The sequence below is a fragment of the Saccharomycodes ludwigii genome, chromosome V, assembly GCF_020623625.1.
Source record: "Saccharomycodes ludwigii strain NBRC 1722 chromosome V, whole genome shotgun sequence".
NCBI classification, from domain to species: domain Eukaryota; kingdom Fungi; phylum Ascomycota; class Saccharomycetes; order Saccharomycodales; family Saccharomycodaceae; genus Saccharomycodes; species Saccharomycodes ludwigii.
In genome coordinates, this window is record NC_060204.1 from 1,037,228 (window position 1) to 1,058,461 (window position 21,234).

General features: G+C 31.0%; 7 protein-coding genes across 7 annotated transcripts; 3 read left to right on the forward strand and 4 right to left on the reverse strand.

Moving 5' to 3' along the window:
- Positions 1-97: 97 nt before the first annotated feature.
- Positions 98-2,461, reverse strand: AFG2 (AAA family ATPase AFG2; the record flags this gene model as incomplete). Its single annotated transcript, XM_046078993.1, has 1 exon — positions 98-2,461. The coding sequence occupies one exon, from the start codon at positions 2,459-2,461 to the stop codon at positions 98-100; it is 2,364 nt and encodes a 787-aa protein (XP_045933881.1).
- Positions 2,462-2,755: 294 nt separating this feature from the next.
- On the forward strand, positions 2,756-3,544 carry SCDLUD_004265 (uncharacterized protein; the record flags this gene model as incomplete). The annotated part of the gene is made up of 1 exon (XM_046078992.1): positions 2,756-3,544. The coding sequence occupies one exon, from the start codon at positions 2,756-2,758 to the stop codon at positions 3,542-3,544; it is 789 nt and encodes a 262-aa protein (XP_045933882.1).
- Positions 3,545-3,649: 105 nt separating this feature from the next.
- Positions 3,650-7,591, reverse strand: SKI2 (SKI complex RNA helicase subunit SKI2; the record flags this gene model as incomplete). The annotated part of the gene is made up of 1 exon (XM_046078991.1): positions 3,650-7,591. The coding sequence occupies one exon, from the start codon at positions 7,589-7,591 to the stop codon at positions 3,650-3,652; it is 3,942 nt and encodes a 1,313-aa protein (XP_045933883.1).
- An 848-nt stretch (positions 7,592-8,439) lies between these two features.
- Positions 8,440-11,121, reverse strand: BDF1 (chromatin-binding protein BDF1; the record flags this gene model as incomplete). Its single annotated transcript, XM_046078990.1, has 1 exon — positions 8,440-11,121. The coding sequence occupies one exon, from the start codon at positions 11,119-11,121 to the stop codon at positions 8,440-8,442; it is 2,682 nt and encodes an 893-aa protein (XP_045933884.1).
- A 2,606-nt stretch (positions 11,122-13,727) lies between these two features.
- Positions 13,728-14,297, forward strand: YET3 (Yet3p; the record flags this gene model as incomplete). Its single annotated transcript, XM_046078989.1, has 1 exon — positions 13,728-14,297. One exon carries the CDS (start codon positions 13,728-13,730, stop codon positions 14,295-14,297), a length of 570 nt encoding a protein of 189 aa, XP_045933885.1.
- A 94-nt stretch (positions 14,298-14,391) lies between these two features.
- Positions 14,392-16,365, reverse strand: DUS3 (tRNA dihydrouridine synthase DUS3; the record flags this gene model as incomplete). Its single annotated transcript, XM_046078988.1, has 1 exon — positions 14,392-16,365. The coding sequence occupies one exon, from the start codon at positions 16,363-16,365 to the stop codon at positions 14,392-14,394; it is 1,974 nt and encodes a 657-aa protein (XP_045933886.1).
- A 1,280-nt stretch (positions 16,366-17,645) lies between these two features.
- On the forward strand, positions 17,646-18,773 carry SCDLUD_004270 (uncharacterized protein; the record flags this gene model as incomplete). Its single annotated transcript, XM_046076735.1, has 1 exon — positions 17,646-18,773. The coding sequence occupies one exon, from the start codon at positions 17,646-17,648 to the stop codon at positions 18,771-18,773; it is 1,128 nt and encodes a 375-aa protein (XP_045933887.1).
- Positions 18,774-21,234: the final 2,461 nt, after the last annotated feature.

The window sequence follows — 21,234 nt, forward strand, 5'->3', positions numbered from 1 at the left end:
AACGACAATGTTTGATTATATTGAGCAACAATTTCCATCAATGAACAAATAAACTAAACTAACAAAAGATATAAAAGAACAGAAATAAAACTGCAGTCTATTTAGAAAATTCTTTATAATAGTCTAGCATTTCCTTTGTTATGCCTCTCTCCATGTTATCCAATGCTTTTTCAAAATGTTTCCATTCAACTCTTTCTGTATTCTCTAAATTCTCCATAATAGCAGCAAGACCAGCCTCTTGGCACATCAACACAATTTCAGCTCCCGAACACCCTTCTGTCAAGTCACTTAACCTCGCAACTACATCTTCATTCTCCATTTGAAATTTCTTTATGTTATTTTTAATAATCTGAAGCCTTGCATCATAATCTGGCGGACCTACGTATATGTGTCTGTCCAATCTGCCCGGTCTTAACAAGGCTGGGTCTATTTGATCCGGTTTATTAGTAGCTGCAACTATAACTACACCATTCAATTCTTCGATACCATCGATTTCATTCAATAATGATGTTAGAACATGATTCGCAGTGGCAGATCCAGTGTCATCCATTCTATTTGGTGAAAGTGCATCAATTTCATCAAAAAATATAATACTTGGAGATGCTGCTCTTGCCTTTCTAAATATTTCTCTAATAGCCTTTTCACTTTCACCAACATACTTATTGAATACTTCGGGTCCTTTGACTGCCAAGAAATTAATACCACTCTCCGTCGCCAAAGCTTTGGCTGTTAATGTTTTAGAACATCCTGGAGGACCATATAATAAAACACCACGTGGCGCTTTAACACCTATTTTATTGAAAACGTCTGAATATTTTAATGGCAATTCAATCATTTCCTGTAATTTTGTTTTTAAATATTCCTGACCACCAATATCTGACCAATAAACTTTTGGTGTCTCTAAAAAAATTTCTCTCATGGCAGATGGTCTGATTTCCAATAAAGCATCCTCTATATCTCTGATAGATAATGTGGTCGTGTTGTCTGTTCCATCGCTCTTGGTCCTTTGAATAGCTTTCATCACAGATTCCCTACATAAAGCAATTAAATCTGCACCTACATATCCATGGGTTTTACTAGCTATATCATATATAACTTCATCGGTAATATCTACTTTTTTCTCCGGTGTCATTTTATCAAACTGTTTTAGTAAAATGTCGTATCTGGAATCAACGTCAGGTATACCTATTTCCACTTCTTGGTCAAATCTACCTGGTCTCCTCAAAGCAGAGTCTATACAATTGGGTCTATTAGTTGCACCAACCACAACCAATTTGTCCATTGTACTACCGCTGCCCCCTGAAAACCCATCCATTAAAGTCAATAGCGACGCAACTACTCTACTTTCTGATTCTCCACTTTCATCGTTATTCCGTTGCGGCGCAATTGAATCAATTTCATCAATGAAAATTATAGAAGGTTGGAATTTTCTAGCTTCTTCAAATATTTCACGTAGCTTAGATTCAGTGCCACCTAAATATTTGGAAACTATGCTAGGCCCGTTAATTGTTAAAACATGTGCATCAACTTCATTAGCAACACATCTTAATAGCATCGTTTTACCAGTGCCTGGCGGACCGTGCAACAATACACCTCTTGGCGCCGAAACACCAAACTCTTGGAATATTTCGGGTTTAGTTAATGGCAAATTAATACAATTCCTTAGCACTTCTATTTCTTTGGATAACCCACCAACGTTGGAGTAAGTTAAAGGTTGCGGCAAATTATATTTGGTATCATGCTTGTCGTTATGAACATGTGGCTCCACTATAATTGTCGTTTTCTTTTTGGGGTTTACTATACCAGGTGGTGCTAAAAATGGTAAATAATCAACAAACGATTTATTATTCGCATTTTCTAATGATAAATTGGATATTTTACTTGTTAGGTCAGAGTCGTTGGTACTATTGTTGAGATCTGTAATTATAAAGTTTATGTTATCAGTATTAAAACACATACCCGGCATCACAAGTCCAACTTTATTCAGGTAGTTTCTTATATGTGTTTCAGCAGTCGCATCGTTAATGTTGTTTAAAATAGCCACTGTAACACTCTCGCAGTATAGAGGCTGCTGACTTAATTTGGTGACCTTAACTCTATCACCTAATAATAAATTGCTAACCGATCTTAAAGGCTTAGGAATTCCAATAATATTCGTGTAGTCAATATCTTCCTCGTCCTTATTACATAGTGGGCTAACAATACCAGCAATACCACCACCCAATGCTCCAACTTTTGTGATACAACATATTGAATTAATTGATAACTCCAATGCTTTGATGGTTTTTGGATGCAAATATATATTGCTTAATATTGTTGGTTCAATTTCTTGATGTTGTTGTTCAGTCTTAGTTGGTCTAGTTATGAATTCTTCTGGGCATTTGAATTTATCTACATTTGATGAAGATGTGGATTTCTTTTTATTGGAAGAGGAGTTATTACTGGCTGATTTAGATGCCATTATTTTATTATTATCGTTGTTTTGATTATATATATATATTTCTCCCCCCTCGTCTAGAAAATTGTTTAACTATTTTTTAATTTTATTCTTGATTACTTTTTCTTTTAAAGTATAAAGATCTATTTTAAATTTCACAACTCTTAAAAAATGTGCATGTGGAAAAAAAATTTTTTTTTTTTTTTTTTTTTTTTTTTTTTTTTTTTTCTTTTTGATCTCTTTCTCTCCCCCAATACTAATGAATAAGCAACATAAATCGGCAGTTCATAACATAGCACTTATGACCTTTCTATAATAATGACTCTATTTAGGCTTTTACAGGCCAAACCATTAAGAACAATAACAACAACAAAATACTTGAGTACAAATACTGTAACTGCAACGCTTGTTCCTGATACTAAAACATCAAAATTCAAATCAATCCTAACTAATCCACATATAACTAATCCAATTGATCCTCATATCCATTTCTATTTTGAATCAAACTTTAAATACAAGAGACTTTTTCAAAGAAATTTTACTAAAGATGTAGAAAATTTAACCATAATTCAAAAAAGGTTACTCAGAAAACCAGAAAAGGGGCAAGAACAAAAAGAACAAAAATTCCAATTCTTATTTCCACCCAGTGACTTAAACGTAAGAAAATTGTTATATCCCCATCACAACTTTCTAATAAACACTACAGGAACCCGTTTTAAATACATGTCAAAATTAAACCGTACAGGTTATTATTATTTGCTTAACTCCACCATTCAGCAATGCATGATAATTTTTAATATTCAAAATTCGCAGTCTCAGGCAAAGACATTGTTCATTATACAAAAACATTTAAAGATTAAAATCAATACTTTGTTAAAAAATTATATCAGTTCTAATATATTACAAGATCTGAAGAAACTTTCGCATTTGCCTTATCCAGAATCTACTTGTGATCGTGCTACGGTGAATCATGCAGATTTAAAAACATTTTTTAGTATAATTGGTTATTTGATTGAAGCAAGTCCAGATAAATTAAAAATAATAGATTTAATTACCAAACAGATTACACAACCAATGATTCAAAAACACATAACTTCATTGATATGACTTTTTTTATACACTAGTAATAGCACAAGATTTATGTTTTTTTTTTTTTTTTTTTTTTTTCTTTAGATATATCTCTAAAAATGTCTTCTTTTATTCACATTTACATCATAAATATAAACTTGCCGCAAAAACTATGTCTCTTTTAATTAATTCTTGAGCAGTCGACATTTTGGAGTGTAAATCAGAATTACCAATGATAATAGCTGCAGTTTTCACTTCACGGCATATTTCATCCAATCTATTGATAATCCTAACAATAGTACCTTCACTTTCATCAGTTATCTCCATGATGTCTTTAAATGCAACACCACGGGCCCATTCATAAACAACATTCAAAAGCATAAATCTTCTTCTTTCCAAGAAATCTTCCTCTTCAGATGTAATAGGAACCTGATGTTTTTCATAAAGTTTTAGCATTTTCTTATAAATTCCCTCAATTTTATCTTTACCCAATGTTAACCTCTCATTAGCTGGAATAGGTTCTTCAACATTCTTTTTATTTGTACCATCATATACAAAAACAGATAACAAAGCAACTATTTCTTCTGGTTGAAAATCTCCCAAGAAATTGTCCAAGATTAATTCGGTAATTACTAATTCATATCCAATATCAATCTCACAAGCGACTCTTCCCTTCAATAAAACATTAGCGTTTTTGTCAATAAATTCACCATCTCTTAGTACCTTTAGTCTTTGTTCATAATCAGGTAACAATTTTAGATTTTGGTCGCTCGATAGATGTTTCAAAGCACTGATTTGATCCTCAATGGTACTTTTAAAATATTTAGGATACAAATGTTGCACAAAATCTGGACAAGTCATGGGCCCTTGTAAGCTTACTATAGCTTTAAATAACGATTTTCTTTCTTTTAACAAATTCCCAACTTCTAGTGGTAAAATTTTTTTTGGTTCAAAATCACTAAAATATGAAAGATCTTTAACAATTGAACCTATTTCCTCCTCAAAAAGATCAATGGCTTCTTTTTCATTGGCCAAATAAGAAACTAATCTTGTCTTACTCTTATAGCTGGAAACTAGTTCAATATTTGTAATAGGTATTTCCTCCAAAATAGGATTGACTAACTTAACAAAAGTGCCAAAATTGTTTCCGATAAATTTTTTATTAATAACATATGGAATATAAACTTTACCGCGGAATTTAAGTTGATTCTCTTCAGTAAAGCACAACACAATACAATTACCGCTTTTACTAAAAGACCTAAAGATAAAGCCCAATTTATAAACAAACTCATCAGGTGTTTCTAGTCTGTAAATTACTAACCGTCCAGTAGAAAAGTACGCAGCAAAAACAGCAAAGGCACTTATCTTGCTTACAAATTCTTTCCAATTTTCTTTGTAGTCTAAAAACAAGCTTAGCGCTTTATCGATATCATGAGAACAGTATTCACAGTTATCATAAAACTCGATGCTTTCTGCTCTTTCTGTTAAAAGGGCGATGTCTTTTTGCTGCTGTGGTAACAATGCTTGATTGTTATCTTCACTGAAGGAATACTTGATCATTTCTTCGACCCTTAGGGCTTCTATTTTTAACAATTTCAAAATCATGTTATAAGTCAACCTAAATTGCGATTGTAATCTGATGGGTGATCCTAAAGTGACTTCTTTAAAAGTAACAGGTTCCAATGGAGTTTTATAAGTCATAATAATTACAGTACCTGTAGTATCCAACCCTCTACGGCCGGCTCTGCCAGCCATTTGGGTGAATTCTCCCGGATTCAAGGGCCTGACTTTGGTTCCATCATGCTTCGATATTTCACTAAAAACTACAGTTCTTGTGGGTAAATTCAAACCCATTGCAAATGTCTCCGTAGCAAATAGAACTTTAACATGCCCCTCTGCGAATAAAATTTCTACCAACTCTTTAACGATAGGTAATAGTCCACCATGATGAACAGCAATGCCTCTTTCTAATAATGTTCTCATCTTCAAAATTTGTGGCAATTCTCTATCCTCTTTTTTTAATCTGACAACCGCTCTTTCCATTGTCATATGAATATGAGACCGCTCCTTGTTCCCACAGAAATTCACACCGCTTAATGAATCCGCATATTCTTCACAACGTTTTTTACTGAAAACAAAAATAACAGCTGGTAACAAAGATTTTCTTTCCAGGAAATTGACCAAGTGAGGCCATGTCTTTGAGTTTGCACCAGAGTTCTGATAAAATTGCCTTTTATTCGAACCAATAGCCCCTGCACCTCGATGGCCAACGACAAGACGACCACCTTTATTATTACCGGTATTATTGTTTCCGCCACGAGCTCCGCCACGAGCTCCGCCACGAGCTCCTCCACGAGCTCCTCCGCGACCACCTCCTCTCCCACTCTTATTGTTTTTCAGAGTTCCATGATTAGCACCATTTTTGTCTCTAAAATCGTTTTTTTCGCCGCTTAACAATTCTTTATGTTTCTTGAAGTTATCAGTTAAAAAATTCTTATCTGGTGTGATAACCGGTATTAACTCATCTTTTGTCCACAAATTAATTTCCAATGGAACAGGCCTTTTAGGGGTGGAAATTACGTAAATATTTTTTTGTTTTGTTCTACCAATCCAACTAGCAAATTCATACGTATTTGGAACAGTAGCCGATAGTAAGATAAATTTAATGTGTTGGGGTAGCATAATAATGACTTCTTCCCAAACAACACCACGGTCTTGATCATTGACATAATGAACCTCGTCAAAAATAACAAATTCCACATCTCTGATGACATCAGCTCCCCTATAAAGCATAGACCTCAAAATTTCAGTCGTCATAATTAAACAATTTCCATCAGGGTTGATCTGAACATCACCCGTAATTAAACCGACATCTAGTTCATCAAATTCCTCTTTGAAATCCCTGTATTTTTGGTTTGACAAAGCTTTAATAGGTGAGGTATAAATAGTTTTAGTCATATTCCTTTTTGATAAGGCAATTGCATATTCGGCAACGACGGTCTTACCAGCTGAGGTATGAGCAGCAACAAACACGGAATCGCCCTGCTCTAAATGATACACAGCCTCTTTTTGGAAAGTATCTAGTTCAAAGGGCCAGGTTCTAGCAGGATTTGGAACTAGTTCATCAAAATTAGTAATCTTATGTGTGACATCAACAACATGAGCCCACTCCCTGTTTTCTTCGGAAAAATTTTTGATAATGGTTGTTCGGCCAAAATCAATCCCCTTTGGAATCAACTTATCCACTTCCTCGTCAAAAGAATTATCATTTTTGGGGGTAGAAACCAAAGATTGTTCCAGCCAGTTTTTTTCATTTGTTTTGGCCGTGGTTTGTACGCTTGGAGCAATCCCCAACTGTTCATCTGTCATTGAATCGGCTTTCTTTATTTCAACTATGGAATCTAGGTCTTCCAATTCATTGTTCACAATAAACTGTGGCACAATACCCCTTTCTAATGTTGGTGGAATATCAAATAAACCATAGTCATCTTTATGCAATAATGAGCTCGCTGTTTTGGTTGGTGTTGCGATAAAAGTATTTGTGTCGACAACTGTGGTACCAATATTACTATTAGTGTTTAAAATAATCCCACCAGGTGTAAATGGTAAATTAGAAACCCCACCTTGAATAGTATGTTGCATATTATCAATTTTTCTGGTTAATGATAAGGAGTTTGATGCATTAGCATCCTTAACATCATCAAGATTAACTTTTTCCTCATAATCGAAAATTCTCCCCTCAATGCCTGTTCTTTTAAAGTGATAGTTAGTCCTTGAGGCCATGTCCAACTCGGGGAAAAAGTCGGTATAATCATAAATATCATCTTTATTCCTAGCCTCATTTTTAGATTTATTGATATTCAAATAATTCATTTTGGGTATGGTTTGGAAAACATCCAAAAGATCCCAACTCAATTCATTGCTAACATTTAAAAAACCTTTGTAAAGTTTTTTTGCCACCAGCTCTTTATCATTATCGTATTTTTTGAAATCAAATTTTGTGATTGTATCATCAAATACTTGAGGATCTTCTTTGGAGTCGTCAGGCACATTTTGCAAGGAAGCATATAACTCTTCTAATGACATTTTTAAGTATTAATATGCGGCAATAACGCTCTATTGCTTTTCAATTTTTTTTTTTTTTTTTTTATTTTTTTTTTGGATGAATACTCACAGAATGTGGTTATAATAAGGTTAAAAATGTGTTTTTTTTTTTTTTTTTTTTTTTTTTTTTTTGCTTTATTATTCAAGTATCTTTGCTATTAAAAAAACTCCCGGAATACTGAGATTTCGGATTATAGCACGAAAAACAAATTAATAAAAATTGAGGAGGCAAATTAAATACGACATCTTCCTCTTATAGCAGTACTTCATTAAATTTTTATTCCAAGTTAATTCAATTATTTTTAAAAGATTCTTCCTTTTGAAAAGAAGATATGAAATATAAAATTCTCTTTTAATTTCACATATAGTACTGTAATTAAAACAAAAAATATAAGCATCATGTTAGATGTTAATATTAACAAACGGTTGTTAAGAAGTATGTGTGATACTAATGTAACGATAAAATTTTATTGATATCAAACCTATAATAATCCTATAAAAAAGGAGAAAACAAAATTAAACAAAAAAAAGGCTCACAATAATAATAAAAATAAGTCACATCTAATTATATGAATTTATATCCATTAAGATAGGAATTATTCTCATTATTAAAACCAAAAATCATCCTATGCATATATAAAGATATATTTACAACGACAAAAAAAAAAAAAAAAAAAAAGCAAGAAACAAAAATAAATAAATAATACTATGCTATGGTACCTATAATTATTAGCTGAGCTTTTTCTACTGCCATATTAAAAAAAATTTAGAAAAAAATAAAAAAAAAAAAAAAAAAAAAAAAAAAAAAAAAAAAAAAAAAATGGCAATAATCACTCTTCTTCACTTTCACTACTAACATCCTCAGAAGAAGAACTATAACCATCATGAGAATGTGAAAAGCTTGCTGTTGATTGGGGTGACGCATTATTCAATATCTCCAACTTTTTTTGGATTTTTTCAATTTGCATATTCTGTTCTTCTTCAGATAATAATTTGCTCCTCCTTCTTCTCTGGACCTTTGGGCCCATTGTCTGAGGAGATAATGAATTTTCCACGTCGACGTTGGAAGAATCTGAATGCAGGCTATTCATCTTGGGAAAATCAGTCCCGTTAACATTGGTACTACCGTGGCTGACACCGTTAACGCTATTCGTACTGTTGCTGGTGTCATTATTATTATTATTATTATTATTATTATTATTCATGTTCGTAAAAAAGGAGTTATAAATGGTTAAAATTGTATTATTATCCAAATCATCCAAATCTAGCTCATATTCATCGCCATTGGTATTCCCATGGTCAGGGCTACTATTTTTGATGATTTCAACAACTGCATTCAGCTTTTCGTTTGATAACTCGTTAATTTTTTCTGAAATGATTTTTTTCATATCATAAGTGACCACTGTTTTAAAACGATCAGCCGATAATGAAGAATTATCATTTTTGCTACGTCTCCTCCTGATAACACCATTTTTCTTTTTGGTAACGGAACCGCCACCAGTGCCACTATTATTATTAGTGTTTGAGGTAGTTGTGACATTTTTTCTTCTGCCGCTGTTACCATTAGTGCTTCTTTTATTTTTGGCCAAGTTCTTGGCACCCCTTCTCTCCTTTCTGATCTTTTCCAATTCCTGTTTCTTTAATTTCTGTAGTTCAGCCTTCATTTTAATTAACTGTTGTTCCAAGTATTGAATAGCTGGATTAGTTATTAGTGTTTCGTCAATATCTATATCTTCCGACTCATAACCATTATCTGCAGCATCAGTGCCACCATTCTCATTCCCATCCAAATAGTTACTAGCACCTGTCGACGAGATAGCAGAAGTTGCATTGTTCGAAGTGGAACCAGCAGGTCTCGTAGGCTTTGCTGCCCATCTTTTATTAAAAATTTCCTCTAGACGATGGCCCATGACATTAACATCAGTACCCTCAGGATTAAACGTATAGCAGTTATGGAAAATTAATTTAATGTCCTTTTCCACATCGCTTATGGTTTCATATTTGTTATTATTCAATTTGCTTTGAACAGTACCCAAATCCATCGGCTCCTTAACATAATCAAAATAATCTGGACAGTTTAGTGCTACAGCATCTACGGGCTCTAGAAATGGGAAATTAATGTTGCCATATTTCTTTGACATGAGTTCTTTAACAACCTGTTTGGCGAAATTCAGTTCCTGAATAACCTTCTTGGTTTTTGGCCTAGTGTTGGCAATATCTTCGCTATAAATATCCTTAGTTTTTGGTGGGTGAATCTCCCTCTTGGGTCTTCCATTGTTCCCGCCAGAAACTCTTCTAATCACTATTAAGTCGTCACCACCATTCCTACTATTCTTCTTTTGATTTCCAACAGCCGTATTAGAAACGCTACTTTTAGGTTTGGGTAATTCTCTTGAAGGCATATGTAGCATATGTTTTTCAAAGCTCGCTTGTATGTTTCTAGCCATTTGGGCAATGCCACTGCCAGGTCCATTAAATTTGATACAATTGTCAACCATTAGATTGAAGTCGGCAATAAATTGTTCAACGGTTGCATAAGCTTTAACCTCTAATTTCTTTTCCATGGTGCCCAAGTCCATTGGCCTTTTAATGTAGTTGTAGTAAAAAGGAATGTTAAGTGCAACAATATCGACGGGTTTCAAAAATGGGACAGCATCCTTTAACCTTTTAACAGCCTTTATAGAAGTTAAAGCTTGTTTGGCTTGGTGTGGTGGCAAAGGAATTTCTGGCAAATTATTCATATCGGGCTCTAGAGGCGGAGCTGGAGCAGGGACTGTGGGCAACTTTTGTTCTAGTTCAACATTAGTTGGGTCTCCAGTTTCTTCCTGCTCCTGTACTTTTTTCTCCCCCTCTTGTTGTTCTTTGGATTTGTCTTGATTTGGCGAAATATTCGCATTGGTTGCAGTTTCTATCTTACTGGTGTTGTTATTTTGTTTCACTTCTTCTTCTTCCTTTTTCTCTAAGGTGCCTTCTTTATTATCAGTAGCATCATTTGTAGTTTTCACTATACTATTATCAGCTGGTGCAGTCTCTATATTACCAGTACTTTTATTCTGGTCCACTACTACTTCTTCTTCTTCTTCTTCTTTCTCTTTTTCCAGTGGAATCTTGCTACTAGTAGTATCACCATCTGCATTCTTATCTAGCTTAATTTTTTTATCTTGATGCTGCTCTGGCTGTTCATTCTCTTCAGAATCTTTAAAAGTGTTGTCCAAATTAGAGTTTTGTCTAGATGAATTACCATTTACACTATTAGCTGCGGTGGCACTGTTGTCTGCATTTGGGTTAGTAGTATATTGTTGTTGCTCTTCTATCTGTCTTTTCAGTATATTAGTGGTTGAATTAGTAGTAACTGGCGTGGTAATATCGTGATGATCATCTTTTTCCTGTTTGATACAGTTATTATCTAGTTGCTGTGATTGAATTGAGTCATTGGTGGAAGTAGCAATAGTAGAAGAGGCTGTGGCTGTGGAATGAGCTGGTGTGGATGCAAAAACCTGTTCAGATGTCATTTCTTTGTTTAGTTAAAAAAAAAAAAAAAATATTAGTACAAAAGCAATATTGTTTAACCTATATATATGTATATCAAAATATTAGAAACAAAAATAGCAAAATTTTAAATTAAAAACTCTGTACACACAGTCGAGATATATAAATATTTCTAATAAATAATAATTAATTATCACTCGCTGAAACTTTTATAGCTGTATAAAACAAATGTCAGTAAAGTTTAGCTAGTCTTGGCCTTATGCGGGGGAAAAGGTCGTTTGATTTATTTTTTTTTTTTTTTTTTTGGTATTTTTTCTATAGATAATGTAATATTGTCAGGGTAAGTTGAAACACACTAGAATTTAAGTCAAAAAAAGTCTCAGAGACTGCCTGTGGCAAAACAAGAAAAAGAGACATATTGGAAAAAAGCAAAAAAAAAAAAAATGCAGACAGAAATATCTTAAACTTTAAATGATGTGTTTAATACTGATGAAAAAAAAGGTACAGAGAAAACAGCCAGAATGAATGGATAAGAGGGGGAGAAAGGAAAAGAGAAAAGAAAGAGGAAAAAAAAAGAAAAAACTTTTTTTCCGCATTTTATAATGGACTCTTAATTCCCCAAAAAAAACTTTTTTTTATTTTTTTCTTTTTTTAAGGAAAAGCCTCTTTTTATTTATACTCTCCAGAATTTCCTAATTTTATTTTTGGAAAAAAGTTTTTCTTTTTTTTTTTTTTTTTTTTTTCCTCTCAATAAAAAATTTTCCAATGCTGTTTTTGCTGTTCAAAAATATCGAAAAAAAAAAAATATCTTGTTTTCAAGCCTACGCCATCTTCTGCGTAAATATAATTTTGTACGACAAGAAATTTAATGGTAAAAGCACAAGAATTGAAAAAATGTTTTTACTATTCAGTAAAACGACAGCACACCCTATACAGCTAAGAAACGCTGCAGTCAGCAAGAAAATATTACGGGGGGGTGGCGAAAAAAAGGGATGGAGTAGTCGCGTTTTAAGTATACCTCATAAAGTTTAGATTATTAAAACGCGTTTTGATTATTAATAATAACAGTGAGAAAACAACACCAGTACATTACTAGCAAAAACCCGTAAACCAAAACAACAAAGCCATCTTTTTAATTCTCCCTCTCCCCTCTCCCATTACCCTCATTTTTTTTTTTTTTTTGTATCTGTCATCCATCTTAATAATGTGATTTTATCACACTGGTAGTAATACATAGAGTTTAATAAAATATCCGCAGTAGTACTGTTCAATCTCTAAAAATATGATATCATTATTGGATAATCTTGATCAAAATCTTCACACGTAGGGTCGGGTTGAATAATATATAAAATTGGATACTGTCTAAAACGTCACAGAGCCAGCCATCCTGAAACAAAGAAGGAAAAGGGGGGGCTGTCTCCTAAAAGTAAACACCAGCCAACAATACCAGTCATAACTTAAATACCAAATAAACCAAAATATCCCACTTGTACGTTTTTGCCATTAACGCCTTGAAACTAATGATAATTTCTGACAAAAAATTTGGAATAAAAAAAAAAAGGAGAGAATACAAATCATAAGTTATCTCATTGGTACACTTCTGATTCTCAATCAAACCTAGTAACGAAGTTCTCTATGAATGTAAACAAATCAAATATATGTAAGTAGATGTAGTCATATTATTGTGGTTACAACGGTATTGATTATCTCTCTGAATCTTTTTTAATTTGATATTCTAAAAAGAGAGAGAGAGAGAGAGAAAAGGATTAAAATACGATGCTCTGTCTTTATCATAGAAGGAGGATAAAACAGATTCAATGTAGGAAATAGCAATGGCGGCAAACATTTTAAAGTAAAAGTAACTAGGCAACACCCCCCATAAAAGTAAAAACTGAAATTAAAAAAATAAAAGGGAGAGGAAGCAAGAATATAAGAGATTTCTTCCAAGAAAAACAGAAAAAAAAAATTTTTTTTAAAATTAAAATAATAAAAAAACACTAATATAAGAAATATTTTTTTTTTTTTTTATTTTTGACGAAAAGAAAAATCAGTATTAGTGAGAATATTTAGTAAAAAATTCTGATAAAGATATAATTTCTTGAGACATGAACACAAAACTGATGAGGGGAGAGGAGAGCAGCTTGCAAAGGTTAACAGAAAAGGAAATAAGATCTTTTTATAAAAGAGGGAAAGTTTCCTTTCTGTATCATTAACAAAGCAGAGAAATAATACCCATTGAAATCATTTCCACTGAAAAAGAAAAGAAAAGTTATTTCCTTTCTTTCTTTCTTTCTTTTTGCCCCGGATTAGGTTTTAATATAATGTTACCCGGATAGCCGTTGTTAAAGAACACTTTTATATAATAATACTAGTCATTTCTACTAAAGGAAAAAAAAAGGGGGCTATTGAACATTGAAAGAAAAAAAAAAAAAAAAAAAAAAGAAAAATATCGAACGCTTTACATAAAAAAATTATATAGTTATCAATTTTATATAATTCAAGACCAGTTTAATTCTTTGTTGTCTTTTATTTTTTTTTTTTTTCTATTAAAATTGGTGAGGATTTATTTAACCGAACGCTCACACAAACCAGCAAATTTTTAGGAAAAACAGAAAAGCCTAGTGACAACATGTCTTTGTATTTTTTGCTGATCTTTTCCATATTAGTTACTGAAATGGTTTTCTTTATTTTGTTAGGGTTACCATTACCAACCAAGTATCGTAAGCCATTAACCCTGCTGATAATTAAACCATTTAGAAACCAAACAGTTCAAGTTACCATTAAATGCATCATTGTGTTCGTGTTTGTCTTATTTGCTGATTGCGTTAGTAAATTAATGACATTAAATGAAGAATTATATTCCAAGAAAAGGGGTGAAGGTATATTTGGAGAAACTACTGGTGGCGGTGGTGGTGGTGCTTTTCTGAGTAGCGGTGCAAGAGCTGATATATACAGTAGGAAATTTTACGCCCAAAGAAACATGTATCTAACTGGTATCACTTTGTTTTTGTCTTTATGTGTAACTAGAATTTTCGGTTTGGTTATCGAATTATTAGATTTGAAGGCTAAATATAGAAAAGTTGATCCCACACCAAAAAATTCATTGTCTAAATCTGAACTTTTAGAAGAAATTAAAACCTTAGATGATAAGATAGAAACTCTAAAAACAAAGTCATTAAATCTACAACAGAAAGAATGAACAAATAGACGAGTTATATAGTATACAATGATTATATAATGGCTTTACAAGTTTGTATTTTTTTTTTTTCTTTTTTTTTTTTTTTCTTTCCTTCTTAATTTTCATAAGAATTACTTTTGTGTTTTGGCGTGAAAATAAAAGATTCAGGTGTTTTACCGAAAAACATTTCACTAACTGTAATCCAATCTTTATAGTCTGTAGAACCCAATAAAGTTTCCAAATCGTCTCGGCCCTTCCAATGCGGTGGTCTTTCATTTAATTTAACGGGGACCTTTTCACAAATACCAATCGGAATATAACGGTGGAAAAATGACATAAACTCAAGGAAAAATCTTCTACATTGAGAGATACCGTACTCGTCAGTACCCCAGTGATCCATGGAAAAACGAGCATATGTTTCTAAAATATCCAATCTTTCCTTACTAGTCTTATCCAAATGTTGTTGTGCATCAATCTCTTCAAAAATCCATGGTTTAATTAAAGCAGCACGGGCAACCATACAACTATCTAAGGAATCACCATATTTTGCCATATGATCATACCATTCTTCATAATTACTTATATCACCATTCCCGATAAATTGTACACGATACTTATGTTCACGATAGTCAATATCTTTTTCTTCCCTTTCCACTTCTGCCATTCTCACTTCATTGGCAACTTCTCCTACATAATCCCAGTTAGCTAATTTAGTGTATCTTTGTTGTCTACTTCTGCCATGCAAAGTAATACCTCTCACATCAGTTTCTAAAACTAATCTCCTAACTAATGGCTTAGCTATCGGATGATCATCTTTGCAGCCCATTCTAATCTTCACACTGGTTGGAATTTCCCCCGAACAATAATTCATTGCATTTAGACATCTAATCATCTTGGCCGGATTATCTAACAATGCACTACCAGCGCCTTGTCTATATAATAAATCAATAGGGCAACCACTATTTAGATTGATTTCTGACAGACCATTGGAGATAAAAGTAGATAAAGCCTCGCAGGCTTTGGCCGCTTGCCATGGTTTGGAGCAGGCAATTTGGACACCAAATCCTGGGTATTCAGTACAATGAGCCTTCGGTAGAGCCCATTCACTATTTGTACCTTGAATTAACGGGGTGCAAAGAGCCATCTCACTATAGGTGACGTCACATCCCAAACTACGCATTAAACGACGATAAGGCAAATTCCCCACGGTGGTTAATGGTGATAATATCTTTTTATTTCTTAAATTCAATGGCTTCTTCTCTTGTGAAAAGTACCTGGTGTCCTTGTATTTAAGGTAAATTTCTTTCTGGTGTTCCCTACGTTTTTGATTTTTGTCATTTATTGCTGGTTCGTTTTCGGAGTTGTTCATACTATCCCTGAATTCTTGTTGGAACGCATCAATTACTTCTAAAATATGCTCGGATTTTACAAATTTGAATTTCCTTTTAATTAACTGCAATTTTTGATCTCCAGTAATGTGATTAAGTTCATGATTATGTTCTTTTTCATGGGCAGAATCGATTTCATTATCAGTGAGTAAGTTATTAGTGGTTTTATCAAAATGGGTTTGTAAAAATCTACATTTCATCCCCATTGGACAATACCCTAATCTTTCAAATACAGGACATATTTTGAAAACTTCCACTTCGATATCAGGTGACTTATTCTTCATATAAAAATCAATGTCATGAATGAACCTACAACCTGTTCCAAATGGACAAACAACAGTTCCATCTCCACTTCCTTGAATAAATCTTGGGCATAATCTAAATTCTTCCATCTTTTGTCTATTATCCCTATTTTTGTTTTGCCCTCTTTTTTTTTTTTTCTTAAAGGAGGATGCACCCAAATTAGAAGATAATCTATCATTTAAAGATTCTTCCTCTACATCATCTTCATCTTTATTAACATTGTTAGTAAACGTATTATCTTGTGTTGTAGGCTTATTTGATTCTTTTTCTAAAATGTATTCTGGCTTAATTTGTGCTACACCTTTAGTATCAACTTTTTTAGATTTTGTCGACTGTGCAGTATCATTGTCTGCTTCCAAATTTCTCTTCAAAGTTGGTTTGTCAGTACTAGAAGACATGTTATTGATAGTTTATTAACACAGATTCTGATATAGCTATGTATATTTATTTGTAGTTGTTTTGATAAGTATTAGAAAGTTAAGAACAGAGGGAAAATGAAAAAAAGAGGTTGGTTTAAACAGCACAAGACTCTTCTTTTGTTTTGTACTAGGAAGTTTTTTTTTTTTTTTACTTGCCATGAGAAGATATTGCATGCAACTACCAAATATAGGAAAAAAAAGGTGAAAAAAAAGTGAAAAAAAAGTGAAAAAAAAAAAAGAAAAAAAAAGAAAAGAGTTGTTTGTTAATGAAGAAAAGTAACATTATATACAAAAAAAAAAGAATAAGAAAAAGTTATGTTTTCAAATTAAAACGAATGTGTCTACGTCATAAAAAAGACTATCATATACCACATAGGAAATTTTTAACATATATACAGTAAAAACATTGGATAAATTTATAATTAAAAATAAAAAGTTTTACTGTTAACAAGTAATAAAGAATATGCCCAAGAAAAGTTAAAATAGTTGTAACGTTGCAAACGATGTATTATAAATTATGACATTTAAATGCTAGTAAAACAACTTTTTTTGTTTTTTGTATAAAAGGTCACTTTTTTTTTTTTTTTTTTTTTTAAACCAACTTATGAAATATGGGTGATTAACCTTGGAAATAATACTTAGTTCCAATGAATAAAAAATACTAATTATAACTGTAATAAAGAATTATCGCATCTTAAGTCACTTAATATTAAGGACTAGGTTCCATTGTTTTTTACGCTGAAAAAGAGGGGTAATATAAAAATTGCCTTCTAGAAAAACAGAAATAATAATAATTCCGCGTGTAATAATTTAAGCCCCACATTAAAGAAACATTTTCTAATAAAGCATGTAAATTAATAAGGTTATTATTTTAATGGCTTAAAAGGAGAAAAGGACGGCAGTTAGCAAAAGGAGAAACTAACTGAACAGATATATCAACTTTTTTTTTCCGGTTTTTTGGTATCGTTAATAATCAATAAATGATATTATTAACTAAGCCTTAATGTCATTTTTATGATTAGTATAATTACTTCAAGTCTTATGTATGCACATAAATAAACTAAAGCAAAGACCTCTTTTTTGTTGTGCTAATTAATAAAATCTAGGAATCGTATTTATAATATATAAATTCGAAGGTAATATAAGCAAAAAAAGATATCGATAATATTTTATATTTTTTTTTTAGAACAAAAAAAAAAAAAAAAAAAAAACACATCGCATCGACAATATATTGTCTAGTATCGGCTTCGTTTTGTAATATGGTTATGTATACACAAAAAAAGAATGAAAATACAACAAGCTTGACAATTGATTTTGTTTTATTTTTGGTCAAAAAAATTAATTCCACAGTCGCATTTGAACCGGACCTGTTACTTAAATCGAAAAAAAATTTGGAAAATGAGGAATATTATCTGCCCATCAACATAAATGATGATCTGAAAAAGATTGATGGCTGTTTGCCCAAAGAAGTGGTTAAAGAATTATCAACATTGGCAGATGATATAAATATAACCGGAATGAATGTTTATAAAAAGAGAAAACTCACCTACAGCGAATATAATAATTTGGAAAACATTACTATGTGTTGTTTATACACTGCTTATTATTATTTGATCCATTTTAATGAAAATTTTCAGTCCACCATAGACTTAAGTGCATTATCGAAGGAAAAGACGCTTTTTTCCACTAAACATTATTTCCCTCGGGTTTTTAAATGTCTAGTAAACATTACATATAAAGAATATCAATGGGTGTGTTATAAAGTGATACAAGAAAATTATAACAATCTTTCAACCATTATTCGTACCATTAAGGATCATTTTGTCACCAATAAAATTGAATTTGAAACATGGAGGAAAGTGGCTATAGATTTTATTAATAAAGCTGAAAGCCCGAATGGTATTTTTCTTGAGGGATCCTTCACACAAGTTACAAGAAAGGGGAAATTGAACAATATTAGTAATGAAGAAAGAAAAGCTAGAAGGCGAAATATTGAAGTTAAAAAAAAAATATTATATTTAAAAATTCAAAAACTAAAAATTGCTGATTCTAATGATTTCCTCTCAAATATTGATAATATTAGTTGCGATAGTGATTCTATCGAAACTGATGCTTATAGTAATGACAATAGTAATCCTGTATTTGACTCGGTTGAACAAATAAACTACCAAGGTAGTAATCATCCTAGTTTTTCTAATGACTTTTTCGCCGAGGATTCTATAATTCGTACCCCTGATGATCCATATGTAATAGACACTATATCCTTTCAAGAATCCTATCAAAGTTTTTGTTTCAATGCATCTGCACAAAATTCAATGGAAAAAATAGCAAAAATGGCAAAAAAAATTAAAAATTTTGATATTGATAAAAAAGATTTAGGTTTATAGGAACATTTTCAAAAGTTAGACAAAGATGAGTATTAAAAAAATTATTTTTATTTCCGCAATCAGTTTATCTTTAATGCATTATCTTTATTTTTTAATGTTCAACATTCATATTAATTTAGGTTTTATTTTTTTTTTTTTTTTATTATTTATTTACCGAGAAAATACATTTATCAATTAAGGAAATAATATATCCACCTTATAGATATGACCTAGGAGGAATTATTTCATAATATTGGCATTATTCTTATGATACACATATATATACATTATTTATTTATTTAAATTTTTTATAGAATTTTTTTTTTTTTTTATTTTTTTTTTTTACGTAATATTTTAATACAAAAATTGTTTGGATTCGAATTTGAATCTCTTGCATTATGCAGAGAATTAATATTGTACATTTTTTTTGTTTTTGTTTTAAAAATAAACTTAATGTTTGTATTGTATTATATAAAAAAGCAATTTGAAATAGTTAATACAACCAAGAAATTGTTTAAAATTATATAAATAAAAATAAACATGTGCAAATCCGGGGAAGAAGTAAGCTGTGGTTACCATGAATACATTTTATAAACCCTCGGATTAGCCACGGACTGTAAAATAAATGTCGTGTCGGAATTAGAAAAGTGTATCTACGCATTTTGCACGAAAAAAATGGGGATTTTTTTTTTCTTTTTTTGTCTCTCTCTCTCTCTCACTTAAATAGACTTTTCAATACTAATAATAATGTCAAACTTTATTATGATTAGTATATAACTTTTATGTTTCAAAACTTGTTTTCACCAACCAGCTAAAAAAGTGACTAATTGTTCCATAGTATTCACTTTTAAACTTCTAGAAACAATTACAACCAGTTTATAATTTTAGAAATAAACCATACAATATTTATTAATACTAGTATATCTTCTTGTAAAATCCACCGTTAACAGAGAAATGAAAAGCAATATTTACTTAATACATTCCAATAACATAACAAGTTTTTTTTTTTTTTTTTTCTATTTTTTGTTAAAGCAAACGGAAATAAGGATATTGCATCATTTTCTTGTTTCAGAAAATACTAATGAGAGTGTTTATACTTGAGAAATACAAGGAAAATAAACAAACATATAATAAACAAAAAAAAAAAAAAAAGAGTTCCTAATATAGACTAGCAGCATTTACATAATATATTACTACTATTAATGCTATAGCATGTCGCAAGAAAAAGGGTGACTCCCGTAAGACTTTTCGTAGATCTTATAAGTTACTAGACCATAATGCTTACTCATATTTTGGAATTTCTATAAAATCATATATTATTTGAAATAATAAATAAATAATAGGCATAATAACAAAAATAAAAAAAAATACCTAAAAGTTTATAAAAGCTTTATTTAGCAATTAATTTGTATCATATTTTTTTTTTTCTTTTCGAAATGCTCAAAAAAATCTGTAAAAAGGCATCAGAAACAACAACAATGGAGTTCAAAATATTTTTGAAAAACTCGAAGCATAAAGTGTGAAACAAACTATAATTACTTACATTATCGTTTGTATCATATCCAGAAAACAGAAAATAAAAAAAAAATGAAAAACCAATGTTTTTATTTTTTAAATGCTTGTATTTTGTTTACTAGTAAATAAAAGCAAATGATTAAATATGAATAAGAAAGATTTCTTATTGTATTTTTCCAGTTTCTATGTTTGATCGACCAATAAAAAAAAATAATTCAATGAAATCAGAAATTGTTCCGAAAATATAAGCAAAAGTTTTTCCTGTTGCAATAAACCGTTCAATATCTGACTCTGACATCAAGAACAATAAAACTCGAAAGTGCGTGTTACCAAAAAAAAAAAAAAAAAAAAAAATTCAACAAACCATAGCAAATATTATTTTCAAGCAAAGGTAAAGTAAATAAATAACGTGGTATATATTACTATTACTAGCAATAATAAACATGTAATGAACGTATACCTTCTTTTAATTTATATTATTTACATGTCAAAACGCTGGAGTCTACTAAACAAAGCAAATAACTAGCTCAGAATAAAATAAACAAGCTTATACATGATCATAAAAAGGAAATATAAAAAAATATAATAGCTTTGAAACATACCCTTCTTAATTTTTCTCGAAAAGTGTAAGAATATTAAAATATTATGTTTCAAGTAGGAACAAAAGATTTTTAATTTTTAATAATAATACTAATTATTATCAATTCAAAAACAAAAATATTATTACAGGTAAGTAATTAGGCAGCAGGATCAATTAAGTTATCTGGTTTCAGCATATTAACTAATAATAAAAAAGCTATGCAGTAAACCAAGCAAATAACATAAATGCTTGAAAAATTGGAAAAACAAAATACATTATCTTCTACAACTATAAATTTTTAGTTCAAAATTAATTTTACAAAGAAAGTATATAAATGCTAAGAAATTTAAATCTAATTTGGTATTCTTTCGATTATTCTCTTTAATA